We start from the raw sequence: 24,293 nt of genomic DNA on the forward strand, positions 1-24,293 counted from the left end.
TTGGAAGTCCTCCACTGCTCTCCCACTCACCTGTCAAGGTGGGCAATCGTGACAATCTCTCCACCAACATAATAGTTCAGCCTGTTCACAGAGCTGGTGTAGATGAAACAGTCTCCTACCCACAAACCAGTCTTAACAATTTCTTGAATTTCACCAAGAACCTGAAAAATGTATGTCCAAAGAAATTAAACAAACCACTTAACTCAGTGGAGTAATTTCTCAGCACCAAGCAATTAGAAAAATTCAAAACAATCAAAAACATGACAAGCTTGGAACAGTGTTAATTGCCACCTACTGTAATTAAAAACATAAGATTTTCTGCACTGCAAGTCATTAGCTCATCATGCCCGTGATAGACAGGTTTTATTTAAGAAACTTTTTATAACCTAAACTTTTCAGTTTTTATTTTACTGTTTTGAAGTAATGTCTCAATTGTTAAGTACTTGCATCTTACCTCAAAAGCGTCTTCAATGCCATCTTCTGTAACTCCTTCATGTGTTTCCTGTGCTGTAGCCACCTTCTCAGCAAGATATTTCAAAACAAAGAAGGAATCCTCTGTAGCAATGCACACTAGTTCACCAGAGTCTGACCAGAATATCTGCACAGAAAAAAAAGGTAACACATTGCTATCAGGAGCTAAGGTTGATGTAGCAAATGCACTGTGAGATTTAGTACCAAATAATTTGGAACAGTTCAGTCCTGGTTTAGACAAGTGGACTGAGCATTGCAATGGGTTAGGGGAACAATATCAGCCTAAATTTGCATAACTATTCATGATCCAGTGATCCAAACAGTAAACAGCATGTGCAAAAATACAACAGACTTGGCTCTGATATCCTATACCGGGGAGTAGTATACATACACTTCAGATCTGGTCTCAGGAGAAAATTGATACTTAAAGAAGGGAACAGGGAAAGTGTTGCATGTGAATTTGCATTTTAAAATATACAGTGTCCTCAGGAAAGGAGTATGTGTGTGTGGAAATTAACTGCCAGAGGAAGTGGTGGATGCAATTACAGTTACAACATTTAAAAAGACGTTTGGATAAGTACATTAAGAGGAAAGGTTTGCAGGGACATGGGCCAATGCAGACAAATGGGATTAGTTTTGTTTGGGAATATGGTTGGTGTGGTCCAGTTGACCAGAAGGGTCTGATTCCACTCTGTGTGACTCTATAAGTCTATAAATCAGACCATTTTCATTTCTACTCCCTTGCTACCAATCACAATTTTCTCTATTTCTATTCAACCTGGAATAATTTATAAAGCAAACATTCATCAGAGCATTAATCATACTAAATTACTTTCCTTTCCCCAAGATACTTAAAAGTTATTCCTCCGTAAAACTTATCTTACTTCTGGAGATTTAAGTCACTTCTCTTAAGTTAACCCTTCATTTTTTGCAAGTTCAATCATATATATTAGTTCTTTATAGCAAGTTCTAACCACGTACACAAGCAACCTGGGTTTTCTGACCACAACGTAAATAATAGTTCATTAATTTTGAACATGCCCAGCAGTATACAGAAAGCTCCGACTGTGCACATTGTTATGCATAAATATACATGGCCACAGCACAAGGTCCGAACAAAAATCTCAGCAATAAACACTATAAATCCTCTTATACCAGTGCTATTTCCAAGGGGAACATATTGCCCAGTTATTATGAGAGCAATATAAAAATGATTAGCTCAAAGAAGTCACATTTTTACATTTTAAGAACATTTCATAAGTATAATGTTCCAGAATGGAATATATTCTAAAAAAAATTTATTTAAATTAAGATAAGCACTGAAAAGTCAAATTTTATTCTTAATTTGCAATATTGGTGTAACACAAATGGTCAGGTTATATTACTCACATGTTTGGGCTGTATTTCAATTCGGCGGATGAGTTCAGTGGTATCCCAGTCATAAAATGCCAAGCCATTCATTGAGCGGACACCGAGGAGGAACCCTCCATAGATGCCTATGAACACAAAAAGCTTTAAAGTTATCAAATAAGAACATTACAAGAATATCACACAAAAGCAAAAAACAAATAAGACAAATTGTTTGCAAAAATATTTGGAAGAACACATGTTTATGACTTCATTCCAGACGTGACTCTTCAGACTTCAACGATAATCTAATCTAGCACGTGCTCCACTGACTGAAAATTACAGGGTGTAATCTAACCACATTGCATCTTTAAGAATGAACCAAAAACAGTGACATGAAAAAGTAAGCAACTCAACAAGATAAAAGACCTACATACTATCTGGTCATCTTTTTTTTTTCCCCTTCCTGGTTTTTAACCTATCATTCCTTTCTTTTGATTACATCATCTCCCACATTTATTTTGAATTCCCACTCTCAACAGGGTCTCTACTCAACTTATTCTTTCATATAATTTGAAGTGCAGAACTATTTTCTAATTTATCATCAGGGACAATGTATCTGCCACAGGTTTCTTTTTAGTTCTGAATTATAGAACAGATATCTCTCATCATCTTCCAGTGTAACTCAAATCTTTGAACATCTTTTATTTAAAAAGCAATCCAAGCTGTTACATTATTGATTTACAATGTATCATCTATTGAAAAGGGTAGCTTCATGCAAGTACTAAAAGAAAGCAAACTTAAACTTTGCATCTACCTGGGATTTCACATAAACTACAGATTGGCTACACAAACATTGAAGCATTTCCCACTGAACCTACCAATTTTATACACAACAGACAGAAATAATCTAATTCTTTTCCTGTACTTTTATTCCCAACATATGAGAATTTCCTGAAGCAACTTAGAAATAACCCATGTTTCTCCACTCTATTGGCTCACACAAAAAAAACCACTCCAAATGATTTAACATGACTTTCTTTTGAAGTGGGGGATTGGATACTGGGGGGAAAAAAAAAAGTTCAATTTACCGGGTGTACTAAGGAAAGGGATATTTGCTAAATGTGGCTTACATACAGTTGCTAATGTGAAACACCTTACCTTCTGCTCCAAAATCAGGCTTAAATGATTTCTTTTCTTTGAAGTTTTTGAATATTTTCACTACACTGTTGCTTTCCCTGATTGCATACCTTAAAAACAAAGGAAAATACATTAATTGTTCAAGTGTTTCTTGACTATAAATCAAAATCAAATTATTGAAATTTTACTTACTCAGAAGAATCGTGTGCCCATACAAACTCCTGCGCAGATCCAAAGCTCTTATTTCTCAAAGCCATTGCTGTGTAGATAATGTATTCACCATCACCACAGACTACCACAAACCTAAGTATCAAAATTCAAAGGAACAAATGAATAAAAATTTCCAATTCCCAAAAATAGCTTCTATGTTGGTCAGATCTGGACAACATATTCCCAACAAGAGAAAGTGTCTAGTCTTGCTGCCTCTGACACATCCTCGATGTTGCTAAGTAGGACAAGGTCACCAGATCGCCTGCCTTGAGTGTGCTATTTCAGCAGCATATGCTTATTGTAAAGCTAACATCTGCCATAGCTGAGCCACACTTTTCAGAAGGGTTATGTACATGTAGCCAAAGATTTCTTGCGTGTGAATTGTGTTCTAACCTGCTGGAAATCCATACGTCCGCTACAATGGCACTTGCAAGCAAACATACAGGGGATGAACACCAATAACAGCCAATTGGAAGACAGTCATCAATGACCACAACCTCTGGAATCTGAATGTTTGAAGAGGTATTGCAAGAGCCAATAAGAAAGAGAAACTTTTTATAGCTAAGCATCAGGCCCAAGGAAAATATAGGTCAGCAAATCCTGCACCTTCTTGGGCTACAATCCTCATCTGCAGCAAATGCAGTAAAAACTGCCGTGCAGAATGGTGCTCCTGAGTTCCACTGTTTAATACAGAGTTTATTCGCAAACTAAAAACAATCACACCAAACCCAGACTTCCCGAAGTGAGGTCTCGACCCCAATCAGGGTCGTGAACACTAACATACGGTGGTTGCAAGTTTTGAGGCAGCACATGTCGCCATACAGATCCAACAGGCACTTGCACTCAGAGGATACGATCTCAGCCCTCACCTGCCTGTCTGCAAGTAGCTCATGCAGATTTCTTTCCTCCCACCCCATCCTCTCAAGTTTCTCCACCAACCCACTCACTCTCACTGAGGATTCATGACAATTTACAAGTCTCAATATGAAATAACAGTGGGAACATGTTCGGGAAGTACTGCACTGGACCAAAAGTTCCCAAACACTGACACATTATAATTTCTTTACACTCCATTTCTAATACTCCAAACAGTAAATTTCGATATTTTAGAAAAGGTCACATTAAGTTATACAAGTACCCTGTAGTAATCGAAATATGTTATGGTAACCATATTTTGATTTTACTTTGTTACAAAATAAATATTAATCTTAAGTCTATTTTGTAATATGCAATTGTTAAAAAAATACTTTTTTAAACTTGGGAAAGTTAAAGCTTTACCTTCCATTGGGATTATGTTGAATTGTCTGTGGATAAATCTCACAGCTTCCCATGTCCTTCACAGCCAAAGGCAGTCTTTCACCATCTTTTATTTCAGTATCTCCCATTGCTTTGAGGTTAGCCTGCTGGACTTCAGAATGCTTGGCCCAAATAATTTTACCACTAGCATCCATAGACATTGCAGGTTCTTCACGTCCCAGCTAAAGTATGAAGTATAAATCTGTCAAGTACAAGACTATTCTCTCACATTTGAAAACCAAGTCAGACCTATATATATATTAAAACAAAAACAGGAATTCCAAGAAAAACACAGGAGGTCTGGTGGCATCTGCAGAGAAAATGCAGAGTTACTGTTTTGATTCCAGTGACGCTTCTAAATTCTCTATTTTGAAATGCAAATGTTTCAAAAAGACTAACTTAGATAAGGCGAAGGGAAAAATGAGCAGCAATACATTTTCATGCAACCTTTTCGATTAACACCTGGTTGAAAGCTTTCTCTCTTCTTCTTCTACAAGTTGCCAGGGTCTTACTTGAAATGAGGATCAAGCAGCCTCACCTTAGCTCCATTTGAATATATATCCATTTACATAAGTGAACTTCTCAGAGAACCATGATGTGGAGGTGCCAATGTTGGACTGGGGTGGACGATGTTAAAAATCACGCAACACCAGTTGATAGTCCATTAGGTTTATTTGGAAGTAGAAGCTTTCGGAGCGCTGCTCTTTTGTCAGGACTTAGCTACCTGATGAAGGAGCAGAGCTCTGACAGCTTGTACTTCCAAATAAACCTGGTGTTGTGATTTTTAACTTTCTCAGACAACGCATAGGGTAAGTGGTTATGGATAATAGAAAATTTCAGAGTAATGCCACAATGTTTAATCTTTTCAAGTGTGTGAACGAATTTAGATCTACTGCTTGGTTGAGTAAAATCAACTTTATTTTTTATTCTGCACTTACATTGCTCTCAGAATACTTTTACACGTGTCAGAAGTGAAAGCCAGGTTATATTCTTTTACATTTGCTATCTTGAAGATCAAATTTATAACTTAGAAAAAAGCCCACATGGAGATAACTGGTTTAAGTTAAAAAGTAGTTGCTCATAATCATTTCATTGAAACCTAAGTGCATTAGTGAGTGAAATAAAAGTGCTTAGCATTACTGGATCTGAAACATTAATTCTGCTTTCTCTCCTCAGACCTGCTGAGTTTCTCCAGCAATACTTGACTCCTCCCAACAAAATCTCTCTAACCAATAAACCTACAGCTGCATTCCAACTAGGTCAATGATCAGAAGATTAATAAGTAATAGGAGGATAAGGCCATTCAGCTCAGACTCTGCTTCCCATTCAATGAGATCCTGACTGTTATGAGTGTGACCTGACTTCCATTTCCCTGACTGCCTCCAACAACCTTTCATTCTCTGAGTCAAAGACACAGCTTCCATCATTCTCTGTTGAAAAGAATTATACAGGGAATAACCTCATGAGAGAAGAAATCCCTCAACTCCAACTTTAAAAAAAGATCGCTATTTTTAAACTGTGCCCCTCATTCTGGAACTTTATGTGGAAACAACCTCTCAGTATCCACCTTGTTAATCCCCTTCAAGATCACCTGTATTTCTTTTAAACCTGCTAAAATCTTCCTTCTCAGACAACCCTTTTGTGCCAGTTATCAGCATATAAACCTTCTGTGAATTGCTTCTAAAGCTGTACACCTCGATGTTGTCCAATTAGTTGCCCTGCAGAATTGTAACAACTTTTCTCAACTGTTCTATTCTAGGTAACATTTATCTTCCCAACTACTTGTTGTACCTGCAACCTAACTTTTGAGAATCAGGGGGTGCATAGACATTCAGGAATCCTCTAAAATTGCACCATTTTGTACTCAGTTCTACGTATGGCAGTTAAGGGATAAGGTAACCTGTATAAAGCAATTAATGAATCAAGAAATCAAATCATTCAATGATGTGAACATAAAAGAACTGCATTATCAAACTGCAAATTATAGATGCTCAAGCAAAAGTATTTTAGCTTAACCTTAATGATGATACTGCCTTCATCATAGCCAAGAGCCACATTGTTGGAGCCCCTCAGACTTGCCACGCACCAGACTCGTTCCATCCCATAATTCAGAGTACTCTCCAGACGGTAAGTACTCGAGTGCCAGATACGAACAGTACCTTTAAAGAATTAAAAGCAATTGGTCAGTTGCTTACATGGTTAAACAGTAATGTTTGGATCAAAAGGAGATTAGTTCATATCATCCATTCTTCCAACACTCACATCAGTTTAAATAATGAATCTTGAACTATTACACCATATCTCTTTACATACAAGAATACATTCCTTCTTTAAAACCTGCTACCTTCTTCATCACCCTAATTAGTAATCTAATTCACAATTTGATCACAATCTATAAGGTATAAAGTTACCTAAATATTATTGTTCTCTAATGTCTTTGATTTGAAACTGCACATTCCTCATCCCTGAATTTTGGGGCCAGCAAAAATATTTTCCTCAATCCAAAGTTTCCAATCCAATAGAAACTTGGATCTTTTCTTCATCCCTCTCATCTCCAATAAACATACAGCTGCATTCCAACTAGGTGAATGATTAGAAGATCAATAAGTAATAGGAGGATAAGGCCATTCAGCTCAGACTCTTCATCAGTCCCTCTCACCTCCTCCTTCTTCAGGAAATGAACTCTTTGGGGTTTGGGAGGGGAATATCCTTCCTCAAAACTCAGCCCCTTTTATTTCAGAAATCAACCTCTTACCTGTCACCTGACCTCTTTCCACTAATTTTACATTTTCCAGTGAAGACAAAAAAACCCTGAATACAAAGCCAAACATAACTTAAAAGATCATTTCTTCTCACTCTTAATCACATCTATTGCTTTCCATCACGACTTTCTTTAAACCAGCTATAAATATTGAGTTGATTGCTAAGTAATGAATCAAAATCCTGCCCTGTCATAATATGGGAAATGGACAAAATATTGAAACATGTTAATTAGCTTTACAAATAGAAGTAACATACAAAGAAATGCTGGACACTGTGAAGATACAATCAAAGCAATTCAACTCAAGTTTATTCCAATCTGCTTTTAAAGTCTGCGCTTTACAATGCAATGAAAAACTATACTTTCAGATCATATATTTCTCATCACAATAATAAGTCATTTTCCTCAAAACAGCTTCTTGATTAATCCTAATCTTTGCTTGAGAGCACTGAACTCAAACATTACTAAAAGGAGATAAGAAGTCAAAGCTTTTCATTTGCACCCATCAGGACTAGGTCATAAGAAACAGACTTGAGAAAAGTACATGCTGCATAAACAGCTGTCCCTTACTTTAAGTCTGCTTTTTTGCATCCTTGTCCTGACAAGTGCAAGATGAAAAGCTTAAATTTATGGTATTTTCTTTAGCAACATTTAATACTAAAAAATTTCTTCATTATCTGTTTTACACCTTCACTAAGCTACAGACAGTTCCCCTCAATGTCAATCAAAAATGACCATGTTCCAAAGAAACTACATGACAAAACTGCAATTATCAATTCTTTAACATAGTCATTTCAAATTTTCTATATTCATTCGAAAGTCTCTCTTCAACTTTAAAGGCACTTTGTTCACTACCATTAATTGTTTAAATATTAGCGGTTACATGTTAATCATTATGAACGTTGGAGAAGTAAGTGGCTTTTGATCTAAAACATGCAAACTGTGGAACAAGTTACTAGGCAAGAAACCAACAGTTAACTTCATTCTATTAAAAAAATGTATAAAATAGGAGCAAAACAAACTTGCACTTTTAAGAGCATTAATAGTAATTCCTGAAACATACACAGTACTCACCATCCTCTGATCCAGTGATGATAATTGGAAGTTCAGGATGGAAGCTAACACAAGAGACATTCTGAGCGTGGCCCTCCAGAGTCTGAACACAAGTCTTATTCTATAAACAAAGCAGCATTATTTCACTTACAACATCAATGCTTATTTACTAATTTAAAATAAAAAGTTGGATTAGTTTTAGGTTGAGTGTACTTTTTTAAAAATGTATTCATTAGATAAGAACATAACTGGCTAGACTAGCATTTATTACCCATAGCTGAAAATGTGTTGCTGGTAAAGCGCAGCAGGTCAGGCAGCATCCAAGGAACAGGAGAATCGATGTTTCGGGCATAAGCCCTTCTTCAGGAATGAGGAAAGTGTGTCCAGCAGGCTAAGATAAAAGGTAGGGAGGAGGGACTTGGGGGAGGGGCTTTGGAAATGCGATAGGTGGAGGGAGGTCAAGGTGAGGGTGATAGGCCGGAGTGGGGTGGGTATCCAATTGCCCAGAGGGCAGTTAAGAGCCAACCACATTGCATGGGTCTGGAATCACATGTGGGCTAGACCAGACAAAGAAGGCAGTTCTCTTCCCTAAAAGAGATTAGTTAATCCAATGGGGTTCTAACAACAATCGGCAAAGGTTTTCTGGCCACCATTAGACCTTTAAATCCAGATATTTATTGAATTTAAACTCCATGTGCTGTACTGGGATTCAACCCCGGTTCCCAGAACATTACCTGGGTCTCTGGATGAATAGTCCAGCAATTAAACCACAGACTCATGTGGTTTGAAGTTTTGCCTTTTAATCACATGAATATAGGCAGCATTTTTGTATAATTAAATCATTATGTAAATATTTGCAAAGTAAACATTGTTTCCATAATTTTTCAGAATCAAACTTTATTATTAAAAAAATCCAGTGCACCATAAAATAATCTTACATATTTACTACACATGCATGAACAATTATTTGACAATGTCATAATTTATCTATACCTGGTAGTCCCAGATTTTAACTAGGCGATCGTCAGCTCCAGAAATCAGATAGGGCTTATCACCACCGCTGTAGTAGTCAATGCAGTTCACTCCTTTTTCATGGCCTTCCAAGGTGAAATTAGGTGAGGATGACCCAAGCTGCCACACCTGAAGTGTACCAAAACACTTTACTCAACATCGATCTTTACAAAATAAAATATGTTTTTGAACCAAGTTCAACAGTCTAGCACAGCATTATTTTTTTCCATTTCTTAAGACTGAAGAGTAATTCATCATTATTTTCAAGTGTCTCTATACGTCCTTTTACACTGAACGATTTTAGCTATTGTATAAGAGATTACTCAACTCTTTCTTTTCAAATGGTATTGCCACACCCATCAGCTTGTTCACATACCTTAATGGTCCTATCTAAGGATGCACTTGCAAATTGATTGTTGTCTTTTGGGTTGATGACAATTTGCATAACATAGTGAGTGTGCCCTTCAAAAACCTGGGTGCAGGTCCACTTCTTCTCCCAATCCCACAGTTTAATAAGCATGTCATCTACCAAGGAAACAATGTATCAGTTTTTAAAACTATTCCAGAAATCAGCAAGATTCTAAAACTACCAAAACATGCATCTGCGGGGACAGGTTTCCACTCACAAGATTTTAACAATCTTTTCAATCTAAAAAAAACTAAAGAAATTTTAAAAATTCTATATTAATGTTACATTTGTAGATAACACATTGGAAAGCTTTAGATTAAAAGGAAAGAAATATACTCACCACTGCTGGTCAAGATGTACGGTTGAGTTGGGTGCACAGCAATACAACGAATGTAATCTGAATGAGCTTCAAACATGTGAACTCTCTCCAGTGTATTGTAATTGAAGACTCTGATTTGCATATCATCCTAAATTACAAGAAAACAAATAATGAAAAGCCTTACAAATTTAAGACTAGTCACTTGGATTCTTAAAGTTAGGCTTCATATTGTCCTTAGATCTTACAGGAAATCTAAGACATACAAGATTCCGGGAACCACTACTTCAAAATGACACACATTATCCTTCTAATAGCAACGTGAGCAACAGACATAACCTTGATTCACTGATTATATCACTTGAAGGACAAATGGCTGATTTCACAAAACATGAAATAGTGGTATTGTCAAAGCACTGAGAGACTAACCAATACATCAGTAACTGTCTTTCTTAGACTTGCTAGCCCTTTGGATTCTCCAAACATTTTCAAACAATCAAATAAAATTAATTCATTATTTGGGAAAAAATCTGGCAAATAAAAAAATAAAACTTAAACCATTTTTAATTTAGGAGTGTAGTTTTATTTTAAAAAGGTAACTGTTCCTTCTTCATTTTTGAATTTAAAAACTATGTTCTCATATTGATGTGCCGATTCCTTAAGAGTAACGCTCTTATTAGAGAGCCAGAATTATACAGCACAGAAAGAGACCCATTGGTTCATCTCATCCATGCCAGTTTACTCCTACTTGCCAGCATTTGGTCCATATCCCTCTAAACCCTCCCTATTCATGTAGCCACCCAGACAGCTTTATCCCTCAACCAAGAAACTATTCAAATATGAACCTTGGTACTGAATGTCAATTGACTATTGAATATGGAAGGATGATCATAGCTTAAGCTGAAGGCTCACAAACTTTCAACTTGGGTCACTGGATGCAGCTATGGTTGGTCTTACCCTTCTGGAACTCTGCTACATAAATGACATCTAAAGCTTGGGACATTTTATGATATTGAAACAATCTATGCAAGACGTTTCCTCTACTGATGATTGAGAGGCCAAATCACTGCCTCCTTACAATCTAGCTGACATCTACTAGTAGAAGAGAGCTTACAGACTGTTCATATACTCTTCTGGTGTGGATGGTGCTACCTTGCATTTTTAATGAGCGTTATCAAAGAAGCGCACCTCTTTAGAATAATAAAGTTTACAATCAAAGATACCTACTGCTCCTGTGATGACCCAGTTCTTTCGTGCCACAAATTTGGATGCCCTCACAGGCAAGTCGCAAACTTCAAATGTCTTCACAAGAGTCTGAAAGAGTACAGAAACAGTGTAAAATACTAAATACAATCAATTCAGTCAAAACTCACACATTAACTGTGATGTGTCATCCACTCAAAATTCAACATAAGTATACATTTGTTAAACTAAATACTGTAAGAAATGAGGACAAGAATGATCCATGTGATGGAACCACTTTGAATAATCAAGACAGAAACTTGGTTAATATGTTTACTTTTTAAGTTTTGTAGATATGGACAATGGGGCTGAAAAAATTAAATATTTCTTCTTATTTTTTGTCACTCAGAGCAGGAACTGCATGTATGAACTGTTATACAGAATCATTTAACACAAGCTCAAAACCATCCTATTACACAATGTACCTCAGACATTCCCATTGCCAACTCTAAGTGACACATTGTAACATTCACTAGACTGGAAAAGGCAAAAATATATTACCTGAGATTCATGGTTCCACACGCAGACGCTGCCATTGTAAAGACTGGCTAACATCCATGGTTCACTTGGGTGCAAGTCAACGCTTTTCACTCGGTCAGAACGAGCGGTCAGCTTCCGCTTGATGTCAAGTCTCAGAGGCTAGAAATCAAAGAAATTCAACATTACTGCAATGCCAAAGAAAGTATACTTTAAAAACATTGCACACCTCGTGAGTTTAAAACGATAGGGACATCAGACATTAGTGCACTTTCCAGGTTATCAAAGAGGCCCCTCAATTCTTTAATTGAATCTAATTAAGTGTAAAATCTGTTGCATTTGTTTTACTGAGTTATTCTAGAGGTTGACTGGACATAAAATATGGGACTTTGATTCTGGCACTGTTAAATGCTTCAAGCCTGGTCTTTGTGGGATTCTGTAAAAGAAGTATTAACATATTAACCACATTGGAATGATTTGAGGTCATGAAGGGTACATAGATTTTTTTTAAATCTTTCCTTTTTTTATATAGAGTTTTCATGGCAGATTGTAACTGGATAAATTCATTAAATTTAACATTACAACAGCCAATCCCATTCCCTTTGCACATTTATACACAATGAGCCACTCACACATGATAGCTAAGGGATATTACCTTCTATTGAGCTATATGGAGCAAGTTATTACATTTAAGAGAGGGAGAAACAAAATAAATATTTCAGCAAAAATAGTATTTCTACTGAGGATGGTTAAAATCCACCTTAAATCCTACAGCAAATGAATTTCTAAGTAACCACTGTCAATTCCCAAAGTACATTCTAAAAGAAAAATCAACTTGGATCATAGCTTTAACACTGTAGTTCACGAGAAGTGAGGACTGCAGATGCTGGAGATCAGAGCTGAAAATGTGTTGCTGGAAAAACACAGCAGGTCAGGCAGCATCCAAGGAGCAGGAGAATTGACGTTTCGGGCATGAGCCCTTCTTCAGGAAGGGCTGTAGTTCACTATTTGACAACAGTCAGTGAAGGGGACAGATTTAATGCCAAAGGTAGACTTTTTGATAGGGATCAATGTCAACAGATTTGATATTCCCCAGGTATAATTAATAGAAATTGCAACTCCTAAAACTACATGTCAGATAAGCCGTCTGATAGCACAGTGGGGAAGTAAAACAGAGTGTCAGTTTACGTTCTTGGATAGTGTTGTCACAGGCAGCATGTGAATGAGAATGTGACTGACATTTCTTCAGGACTCCAGAGGGAATGATGCAGGAACACAAAGCAATCATTACTCGAGATGCACTACAATTTGACAAGCAACAGTGGAAACAATGAAAAGCTGCCTGAGTTTGACAATCAGGAAACTTCAGACAGAAGCAGAATGCTAACTACTTGCAAGTACATTTTAAACATCTTTACATCTGGCAGGTTGATGAAGCAATACAGATTAAACAAAAAAAGAAACAACTGCAGATGTTGGAAATCTGAAATGAAAACAGAAAAAGTTGGAGAATCTCAGTAGATCTGGCAGCATCTGTGGAAAGGAGAATCAACATTTCAAGTCCAGCGATCCTTCTTCAGAACTGAATGCAGCAAGGAAAAGGTTGGTATGTATGCTGAAGACGAGTAGGGGAAAGAGTGGAGATGGAGCCCAGACAGAAAGAACAGATAACAGAATGGAGAATGGTGAAAAAAACAGTTGGTAATGATGTGGTGAAAGCAGCCCATCTGATGACAGGGCCTGGCGTGTAAGAGCAGGGGGTAAGACATGAAAGATGATGTTCCGTTTCCATAAATGACCCCGAACTTCAGGTTGGCCTATCACTTCAACACACCACCCTGTGCTCCCTGGCCAACATTGCTGTCTTGGGCCTGCTGAATCTCACCCCAAGCTGGAACAATAGCATCTCATTTTCTGCCTAGGGACTCTGCAACCTTCAGGTTTCAATATCAAGTCCCATCTTCAAAACATACAGCTGCAATCAGTTCTAAAGAAGGGTCACGAGACCCAAAATACTGACTCTGCTTTCTCTCTGCAGATGTTGCCAGACCTGCTGAGTTTCTCCAAATATTTCTGTTTTTGTATATCGTTGGGATTATCAGATCAGCCATGACTTCATTTAATGACTGTGCAGATTCAAAGGGCCCAATGGCCTACTTTTGCTCCCACTGAACAGATGGCAAAATGCATCACTGAATTTAAATCCTGTCTTACATCTAATGCAGGTTCATCACACTAATTAATAATTTGCAAAATTATTTTTAATTACATAAATCACATCACAACAACTTTTGACCTGGAAGCAGAAATGCTTTGTGGTTATAAGAATTTGACTTGTCCACTTAGATCTCACTTAAGGAGCATCTGAAGAGTTGGGTAAACAACAGACATGTTCAAATCAGTCTATTCCTCTACAGTCTGCAATTCTACAAATTGCTGGTCAGATGAGAGGGTTAATCCTGCTATGAACAGAAAAAATTGAGAAATTCATTAAGTCTTGTCGTCTCTCGCATGTAGGTGTTTATACAACACATCATGTATGGAAGCAATTTTGGGAGAGAAACAGCCAACATGTTTTGTTCAATAGGACTCATCTTCTTGATGTTACTGTTTACTAAAGCACACTTCGACCTCATTTTTGAGTGACAACATCCTCAAACCCTTCAACTATATTCCCATTCAGGAATTCAGCACTCACTGCCAATAGACTCAAATGGTTAGAAGTTATAATGAGTTAAATATCTAACAGAGTACAAACATGTGTAAGTTAAAATAGAGTTTAATTACAAATCTCAGATAATACCATTCGAAAGACAGGCCTGAAAACGAGGAACAATAATGAAGAGTTCTGATTCCTCTCCTCAGATCTTAAGTTACCTCAGGGCTATGACCTGAAAGAAATTCTGGGATTTACATATTAATCACTCGAAACCTGCACCCCCATTCTAATTGATTAAAGACTTACCAGCAATCTAGGTTTGTTCAATATATCGCATCAGTTGTATAACACTTTGATCTTTTACTATAAATTGTGTCCTATGATCCTGCCTTACTAGCTCCCTGCCAGAGGAGCAGTGCTCCCAAAGCTTAAACTTCCAAATAAACTTGCTGGACTATAACCTGTGAGTGTTTTTTTTAAAACTTTCAACACCAGTGAATACAATACCAGCACCTCCTCATCATTAAAAATATGCCATATCCTGCATCATCCTGAGATCCTAAGAAGAGTTATTCATTCCTGATGAAGGGCTCCTGCCCGCAACGTCGATTTTCCTGCTCCTCGGATGCTGCCTGACCTGCTGTGTATTTCCAGCACCACTCTAATCTTGACTCCCACTTCCTCATGCTGCCTGGCTTGCTGTGTTCTTCAGGCCTCCTGCTCGTCCCCCTTGGATTCGGGCGTCTGCAGTTTACTTTTGTCCCTCATTCTGAGAGACTAGCAGACCTGCTGATGCTCTCCAGTGTTTTGCTTTTGTTTCAGATGCCAGGCTCCGCACTAATTGGGTTTAATTGCAGAACGAGAGGCCCTGCAGCTGCAGTTCCCCTCAGCTTCCTGGGGCTGCCTTGGCCCTTGTATCAGCACCATGTACAGACAGGGAGCCTGCCCACACCGAGGACCCTCCCGCGGCCTGTGTGGGACCCGGGCACTTTCTGATTGATAACGGGGGGGGGGGGAGTGAACTTCCAGCGGCCCCCCCCGACCTCCCGCACCCACAGCTAGGCTCGAGCGCCCTATCACTGCCAGCCCCTGTCAGCAGCCGTATACCCACCATCGCTGCAGCACCTCAGCCTGTGCCCACACCCAGGCCCGGCCGATCTGACGGCTCCTCTGACGTGGAGCTTCCTCCTCAGCCACGAAACACGGGATTTCCGCAAAGCTCGCGAGAGAGGCCGCTCCGGTCAACACACAGCGCCCCCTCCGCTTAGGAGGACCGCGGCATACAGCGTCCCCTCCGGTTAGGAGAACCGCGGCACACAGCGCCCCCTCCAGTTTGGAGGACCTCGGCTCACATTCCGCCCGCTTTCGGATAGAAGGACCTCAGTACACAGCACACCACTGCGGACCTCAGCACACAATGTACCCTCACTTCAAGTTTACAGGATCTCAGCACACAGCGCCCCCTGAAGTTAGGAGGACCTTGGCACACAGCATCCCCTCCGGCAAGGAGGACCTCGGCACACCGCGCCCTGTGGTTAGGAGGACCTCAGCACACAGCACCCCCTCTGGTTAGGACGACCTCAGCACATTGCGACACTTCCGGTTAGGAGGATCTCAGCACACACCGCCCCACTGTGGTTAGGAGGACCTTGGCACAGAACTTCCCCTACTTTTAGGAGGACCTCAGACCACAGTGTCCCCTATAGTTAGGAGGACCTCAGTTCACAATGCCCACAGTAGTCAGGAGGATCTCAGCACACAGCGTGCTTTCTGGGACTCCACGTGCATGTATGGCGGCATCCAGTATGACTTAGCCAGACTATTATGCACATCTGTAATCCAATCACAATTATCGTTCTGTGCTGCCATGCTGCACGTATTATTGCAATGCTGCTGGTAGGACACTTTGGGGGCAGGGACAAGTGATTTGATTTGATTTATTGTAGTCACATGCACCTAAGTACAGTGAAAGCTTTGTTTGCAATCAGGACAGGCAGATCATATTAAGGAGGGACCTACAGAGCTTAGCCAGAGTGAGGCATACACATTACACTGCACAGAACATTAACAAGGTCAGTATTATTGAAGTTAAAAATCACACAACACTAGGTTATAGTCCAACAGGTTTAATTGGAAGCACACTAGCTTTATTATTGAAGTTAGAGAGTCCATTCGTCGGTATAATAACGGCTAGGAAGAAACTGTTCCTGAACCTGCTGCTACGTGTGTTCAAGCAGCAGCGAGCCATGTATATGGAGTCTAAGGATGGCAGGTTGGCTTCTATTATGATCAGGGCTACCCATAGAACCTTCTGAAGTTTCTTATGTTCCTGGGCAAAGCAGTTGCCATTCCATGCTGTTATGCAGCTGTATAGTGTGCTTTTTATGTGCATCGTAGAATTTGTAGACTTTATGGACATGCCAAATTTCCTAAGCCACCTGAGGAAGAAGGGCCCAGCACACGGATTGGACTTGCCTGCATGGTTGCTGTCTTAGCACTTGTTCACTTTGTGCATTCCTAGACTCTCGCCAAATCCCTGCTTTACCTTCCTCTCACCATATTTTTCTGACTTAGTGAGCAAGGTATATCTGCTGAGAGATTTGTTCAAGAAGGATGTCTCTATAGTAGCAAGATGATCACTAATGTGTCTTCCATACTCTCAAGCAGGCCCTGTCAGTAAGATCTCACTATTGCAATTCTGTGACCCAAGGAAAAACATAATTCACAAAGTAAATATATCATGCAAAGGCTTCACATTTGTCTGTGGCAAGGTGATAGAAAAATTGTTTTTGATTCAAAAAGCTTGTCATCTCGGTAAGCCAATTATTCCGATAAAGAGTACAAGACATTAAGTCTGGTAATTGACATTATGTAGTGTGAGAAACAAAAGCTCACTCACTTTAATAATTTCAGTCCGAGACAAATATCTGAATCCGCCATTTATTTATACACCTATAGGTGGGTGCCCTGTCTCATTACCAGGTAAGGTAATGACAAAATGCACACCAAATCCAACAAACTCTCGAAATTTATACAGTTTGAATCCCCATATTTTTCCTTATTCCATTGTTTGTTCCCTGCTTCGCTTACGTCACTCATTTCCTTAAGACTTATCCCACAACTTCTGTTTATCCTGTTTTGTCCGTGACAAACTCTTATCTCTGACTCCCATAAGGGTGTTTGACGTCAGTCTATTATAGATTATTGATTAGGCATATCTTTTCTTCTATCAGCATCTATTTCCATCCAGAGGCCACTTTGACCTCTTTAATTAGGGTTTGTTCCTGTGTCTCTGTACAAGCGAGGAGAACAGATGTTTTCCTGTTTGCCCATATATCCACCATTGTTCTGTATTCATGTCTCATGCTCACATATCCTTTCTTTTTGCTGAATATGTATTTTCTCATTCCTATTCTGTATCAGAATTTATACTTGCAGAAATAACATTAATTCATTTATATCCCACAATTTCCCCTTTTTCTTTTCATTACTATCTGTTATCTTCTGCATTTTTGTCTCTTTTTTTTTAAACATTGTTCCCAAAATTCGCAAGCATCATTTCAGAGATTTCATCCATCTTAGTCTCACTCATTTCCTTATTATTTAGTTGATAAAGTTCCTCTGTCTGATTCCCCTCAGGGGCATTCGTTTCATCAAGGCTGTTTCAATCAGCCTCTGGGTGAGCCCTCGTATACAGGGTATGACACAACAGCCACTGGCCACCAATACCCTGACTACTACTATCAGGGAAGTAAGGATAAAAACCACCACCCCCTTTCTCTGCTAAAATCATATCAAGGGCTATTCTATTTTCCCATGCTATCCTACTTGTCGCATCAAGCTGTTCTGATATTCCTTTAACCGCCTCTCTTGTATCATTTATAAATCGCTGTTGATTATAAAAAATGTAATTTATCCAGTCTACATTTTTATTAATTGTTGCCCACCAAAAGAGAGCTGACTCAAAGCCTGCTGCAATCTGGTTACGAGCCTTGAACTCAGGTACTCCCCTAGGGACTCCTACCGAATCAAGATAAATCCCGTCATCAAAAGAATTATCTAACAGTAATCTCTTACCCCTTCCCTTTTTCCCTACTATCTTTTCCTTCTCAAATGCCAGGGTAAATGGAATTGCCAATATTACAATTGCGCATATCCCTCTCCAATCCGGAGGTAGGGTGGGTCTCAATATTTTTCCTCCACAGTACCACCCCAGATCCGCTCGGGGAACCTTTAATGCTGAGTAGTTCCCTCCCTTCTCCGTTTCGGTAACATTCTTAATCTCTGTACATAATTTCAGCTCCCCCAAATCTCTCGACCGACTCGTACCTCGCTTGTGCACACATGACGTGTGATTTCCAACTGCGGCGGAAAATGTGGGGGGAACTTTTGCATCTTTCTCCTCCAAGGGAGGGAACACCAGAGATAGGGAGGTACAATTCCTATCATTCCATGCAGTCTCATCCTGATACAGGGCTATCATACATTTCATGCCCTTCCTGTCTCGCTTCCACCCAAGCGGAAAGGGAACCACCTGGGCCACTGACCTACCGGAGGCACATGCATAGCAATTGCTTTTGTTCAGACTTTTTACAGTATACTTTACCCATTCAACCCAGGCATTTGCATCCCCGTACCCAGTCTCTATCTCGATGGTCTGTTTCAAATCCTTTACCTCTATAATTTTTACTACTGTAGGATCATTGGGAGGGGTGAAAGGTTGTATCTCATTACCCAGTAATTCTACCCATTTTTCCCTGTCCTATGCTAATTCGAAAACAACAGCCCACAAACTCCTTCCTATTTGCTTTCATTTCAATCCCAAATGTTTCATTTAATTGTACCTCATAAGTGCCACCTCCCAAAACCGCTCCGTGCCATGTGGTTTTTCTTATCGTTAAATATATGGGGTTACACTTTTTATCGGTGCTGGTCGAAAGGGGGCCCGGTGTATTGTGACAAGACCATTATACCAGGTACCATCCCCGAGGCCATCCCCATAGGACTTAAGATGTATCTCTGAGCTGCGGTATTGTCTCTGATTAGCTACATTCCCACAATTTACTAAGCTACATATATCAGTGTCTATTACTTGTGGATTGTCAGACTCAGGAACCATTAATAATACATATGAAAATGATATGTGACAAAATCCTAATACCAAGAGGGCTAGCATCATAACTCTAAGCATTCCCAGTATTCTGATCATTATGCTAGAACACAAAAAGGCTTAATATACAATCTTACAGAAATAATCCCGCGCTCGCGTCGCCACTGTATAGTCAATTACTCAAAGTCTCTTTAGTCTGAGTTTCAGCGGGTCTTGCGTTGATTCGGCTGTCCAGACTTCTTCCTCAACTGGAGGGTCCACTGGCCCTTTGATCCGAATGTAGTGAGTCCAGCCTTTCTCCACCGTCCTTATTGCCGTTTCAGTAGTCAAAAGAGCCTGATACGGCCCTTCCCAGTCCGGCTGCAGCTTAGTCTCTGTCCATGATTTTATTAAGACCCAATCTCCTGGCCGGATGGGATGAACAGCAAATTCAAGGGGCGGAGTCTGTGCCAATAGACCCTGTTTTCTGAGGAAAGATAAAGAGGAGGACAAGCCCAGTATATACTTCTTTAAAAACAAATCTTTAGTTTCGGGAATTGGCAATTCTCCCTGTGTTCCCAGATAAGGTAATTCAAATAAGATTTCATAGGGGGATAGTCCCAAATCTTTCCTCCGCCAAGGGACAAGCCCAAAAGGCATCCTTTAAATCTATCACACTAAACCATTTGTGATCATGAGGGATCTTACTTAATAACATATAGGGGTTTGGCACCACTGGGTGCCTGACCTGTACTATTCGATTTAATGTTCTCAAATCCTGCACCAATCGATAAGTTCCATCAGATTTCCGCACTGGTAGAATTGGGGTATTATAAGGAGACATACATGGCTCCAACAAACCATCTCTAATCACTCCCTCAATTACTGGCTGCAGTCCTCGTTTACCTTCTATGGAAATAGGATATTGTCGCTCACAGACAACGTCCCCTTTCCGTTTTAAATTTATTGTAAGGGGAGGGATCTGTAGTTTTCCACGATTCCCTTCTCTAGCCCATACAATAGGGTCTATCTCTCTCTCTGCATCCTCTGTCAATATTGCCAGTTGTACAACTAATTCTTTTTCCTGAATTTCAATCTCCAGTCCTATAAGGATAATTAGGTCTCTCCCCAGTAAGTTACTTCCTATATCAGGGATATACAGCAGTTCCCCTGTGATCCTATCCTTAGGACCTTCTATCATCATAGGTTCAAATACTGGAACAGTAAATCCTTCCCCTTTCACCCCCGAAACAGTAATTGACCGTGTAAACATTTCTACTTTCTTTGGTTTAAAATTCAACGATGACCGTGCTGCCCTGTATCTACTAGGGAGATTACCTCCTCCCTACACGGTCCCACCTTCAAGTTTATCAAGGGTTCCTGGTGGGCCCCCGAGGGCAGGAACCCCTGACACCCCTATTCTTCATCATAATTCATAAGCGGAATTGCCTTTTTCTTCCCTTTGTAGATCAGGATACTCCCGCTTAAAATGCCCTATCTTTCCACAATAATAGCATCCTTCCTGTAGCGACTTCCATCTCTGCCCCTGTCGCTCAAACCCTCTATCAAATGTTCCCCCTTGTCCTCTCCCTCTTTACAAACACTTTCTGTGCCTCTCTCAACAATTCATCTAATGGTTTTTCGCTCCATCCTTCTATCTTCTGTATCTTTCTCTGTATGTCTGGCCATGCTCTTGTCACAAAATGTACTTTCAAAAGACCCTGTGCCACTGGGTCCTCAGGGTTCATTCCAGAGTATTTCCGCATTGAGTCCCTTAATCTTTGCAAGAAAACTGAGGGAGTCTCATCTTTCTCCTGTCTAATTTCAAAGGCTTTAATCAAATTCTGTGACTTCGGAACTGCCTCTCTTATTCCTTTTAGAATCAGGTCTTTCAATTCCCTCATTTCTTCTCTATGCTCTGGGTTTTGGTTTTCCCACTGGGGGTTTCTGAGGGGAAACTTCATCTCTCCCTGTCCAGCATCCCCATCTCCAATCGGGTGTTCCCTGTCCCATATTTTAATGGCAGTTCCTCGTACAAGTCCCCTTTCCTCCCCAGTAAATAATATATTCAAAATAGACATTAATTCAGCCCAGGTATACAGACTGGGCCCCAAAAATTGATCAATTTGTTCAGACAACCCCACCGGATCCTCAACCAGGACCTCCATTTCCTTTTTAAATGTTCTGACCTCCCCACTGGTGAGGGGGGCACTTACAAACCCAATCTCTTTGTCCCCTATGGGCACCTCCCAAAGGGGATAAGTCGTTACGTTTTTCCCCTTTTTCTTTTTTTTAAAGAAATATTGCAATATTTCTAGCTCCCCATAACTTCAAACACCAATTCATCAATTACTGCTTGACTAACCTTCAAAGCCTGTTCCTAACTTATAAATATATTTATATATATTTACGTTCATTTCTTCAGTATTTAATAGTCAAAATGCAAAATGCATACAGTTCCCAATTTTGCAATTCACTGTAATTACCCAGTTTTAGTCCTTTAATTTAGATCCAGAATTAGTTTTCTTAAATAGTCCTGACCAATCATTGCTCAATTACAATACTATAGGTCGTAAAATAATCAGAACTTGCCTTAAAAGAATTTGTCTACTCAAGTTTTTAAAAAAAAAACTTCTAATGCATGAACAATGGCTGAATCCAAGGTCACAGATATTAACCATAGAATTTTGCTTTTACTACAATCTAATGTTGAACTGAAACTTCAACTGTCCTCCATAAATCGCTTTTATGTAAAGATAAAAGAGATTAGTTAGAAACTGATAGTAAGGCAGTCATGATCTGTAAAAAGAACAGGAGTTATCATTCCTTTTTTTTTTCATAATCACAATAGAATCCTTAACCTTAAAAGAAATCATGTTAAGTTTCCATAACAAAATCAGATTGAAAACAGTCCTGGAACACAAGCTCCAGGGAATAAAACACAAACATTCAATCACCAACAAACAAATGTTCACTCAAACCAAATCACAAAGGGTTAAACTTCCTACCAGCGGTACAGCTCTTTTCATTCTCTCTCACACACTCTCTCTCTCTCTCTCTCTCTCTCTTTCGCACATTGACATATAAACTCAGATATTCACAAACCCAGTCTTCGTCCGATCTGTACTTTGGCCAGAAGACAGCGGGACGAAGAATGGAGTCCTTAGTCCATACAAAGCAACAATATTTAATCATCTTTCTCCCTTGCACAAGTATTATTTTGCCAATTTCCACAACATCCTGCCCAAAGGACTTTCCGGAGGAATGTTGTAAGGGACCCCGCCTCCATTTCCATTGCCTTTTCCTTACTTTGTTTCCCCGGAGGCTTTTTCCTAACCCAAAGCGCAAGCCATATTGAGTTCCTTCGTTAGTCCCTTATTAACTACTAAAACTCAATCCCGGCCACCAAGGCAATACTTAAAAGTCAATTTTCTTACCTTGGTCTGTGCACAGAGTTGCCTGGCCCCTTTTGTCACCGTATTTTCTATCGAGCTCCTATCACTGTCTGATTCAGATGTCTCTCTTATAGGATTCACATCAGTCACCCAAGGGAGCAGACCAAACCGGGACACGAGACCGCTCCTCAATGGGGAACGGGACGCGTCTTCCCAGTGTCCAAGGCCAGCCACTCCACCCGGTGATGGAAGAAAATCCCGGACACGAGCCCCCAATTGTGAGAAACAAAAGCTCACTCACTTTAATAATTTCAGTCCGAGACAAATATCTGAATCCGCCATTTATTTATACACCTATAGGTGGGTGCCCTGTCTCATTACCAGGTAAGGTAATGACAAAATGCACACCAAATCCAACAAACTCTCGAAATTTATACAGTTTGAATCCCCATATTTTTCCTTATTCCATTGTTTGTTCCCTGCTTCGCTTACGTCACTCATTTCCTTAAGACTTATCCCACAACTTCTGTTTATCCTGTTTTGTCCGTGACAAACTCTTATCTCTGACTCCCATAAGGGTGTTTGACGTCAGTCTATTATAGATTATTGATTAGGCATATCTTTTCTTCTATCAGCATCTATTTCCATCCAGAGGCCACTTTGACCTCTTTAATTAGGGTTTGTTCCTGTGTCTCTGTACAAGCGAGGAGAACAGATGTTTTCCTGTTTGCCCATATATCCACCATTGTTCTGTATTCATGTCTCATGCTCACATATCCTTTCTTTTTGCTGAATATGTATTTTCTCATTCCTATTCTGTATCAGAATTTATACTTGCAGAAATAACATTAATTCATTTATATCCCACATGTAGTTTCACACATACTTAACTGGCAAAAAAATCACTGCTGAAAGATCATAAGCCATTATAAATGATCAGCTGAAAATTGCTAATGAGTGCACCAGAGCAATTGCAACATCTATTTGTTAAGGTGCGAGGATATGACTTTGAGGCAAAATACAGGTCTGACAAACTGAGCAGATTATGCAACCCACATAAAGACTAAGATATACCTCTTGACCTTCACATTGATGCATTAGACCAAGAGGCTAAAGATAGTTTCAAGGTTAAACTCTTCCACTTTGGCCAGAACCAGGGTAAATCTTCCCAACTGACACACGTCAAAATTAATAAGAGTTGTGAAACCACTGTTATCAGGGATGGGCTAACTGTATTAAAGTTTTATCCAATAAGATTTTTTCACATTGGCCATACAGAGATGAACTTGGTTTATCACAAGTCATTTTCAAAGGCAAGCTGGTCCTAGTATCAAAAGCATTACATCAAGATATCAGTTCCACGTTAGACCAGAGACAGATAGGTATTGAACGTACAAGACCAAATTAACATATGAAC

The 24,293-nt window shown here is 39.5% G+C and overlaps 1 protein-coding gene and 1 long non-coding RNA gene across 2 annotated transcripts in view; both read right to left on the bottom strand.

The window, feature by feature from the left end:
* The window catches only part of copb2 (COPI coat complex subunit beta 2), a 30,874-nt gene extending 15,038 nt beyond the window's left edge, over positions 1–15,836 (bottom strand). The window contains exons 1-14 of the mRNA XM_043702023.2: positions 15,504–15,836; positions 11,758–11,895; positions 11,242–11,328; positions 10,039–10,165; positions 9,666–9,814; positions 9,272–9,418; positions 8,300–8,399; positions 6,481–6,623; positions 4,447–4,646; positions 3,151–3,261; positions 2,980–3,068; positions 1,861–1,967; positions 455–598; positions 31–161 (exon numbers count right to left, since the gene is read on the bottom strand). Of these exons, the coding sequence (XP_043557958.2) occupies positions 31–161; positions 455–598; positions 1,861–1,967; positions 2,980–3,068; positions 3,151–3,261; positions 4,447–4,646; positions 6,481–6,623; positions 8,300–8,399; positions 9,272–9,418; positions 9,666–9,814; positions 10,039–10,165; positions 11,242–11,328; positions 11,758–11,895; positions 15,504–15,506 (1,676 nt within the window). The 5' untranslated portion in view covers positions 15,507–15,836. The remainder of the gene's footprint in view (positions 1–30; positions 162–454; positions 599–1,860; positions 1,968–2,979; positions 3,069–3,150; positions 3,262–4,446; positions 4,647–6,480; positions 6,624–8,299; positions 8,400–9,271; positions 9,419–9,665; positions 9,815–10,038; positions 10,166–11,241; positions 11,329–11,757; positions 11,896–15,503) is intronic.
* A 1,482-nt stretch (positions 15,837–17,318) lies between these two features.
* On the bottom strand, positions 17,319–23,738 carry LOC148148331 (uncharacterized). The gene is made up of 2 exons (XR_015759207.1): positions 21,671–23,738; positions 17,319–21,529 (listed from the first exon to the last, which is right to left on the bottom strand). It is a non-coding gene; the product is annotated as an uncharacterized LOC148148331 (long non-coding RNA).
* Between the last annotated feature and the right edge of the window lie 555 nt (positions 23,739–24,293).

This window comes from Chiloscyllium plagiosum, unplaced genomic scaffold (assembly GCF_037043375.1).
Source record: "Chiloscyllium plagiosum isolate Xiang-an unplaced genomic scaffold, Cpla_swu_hap1 HiC_scaffold_13, whole genome shotgun sequence".
NCBI lineage: Eukaryota > Metazoa > Chordata > Chondrichthyes > Orectolobiformes > Hemiscylliidae > Chiloscyllium > Chiloscyllium plagiosum.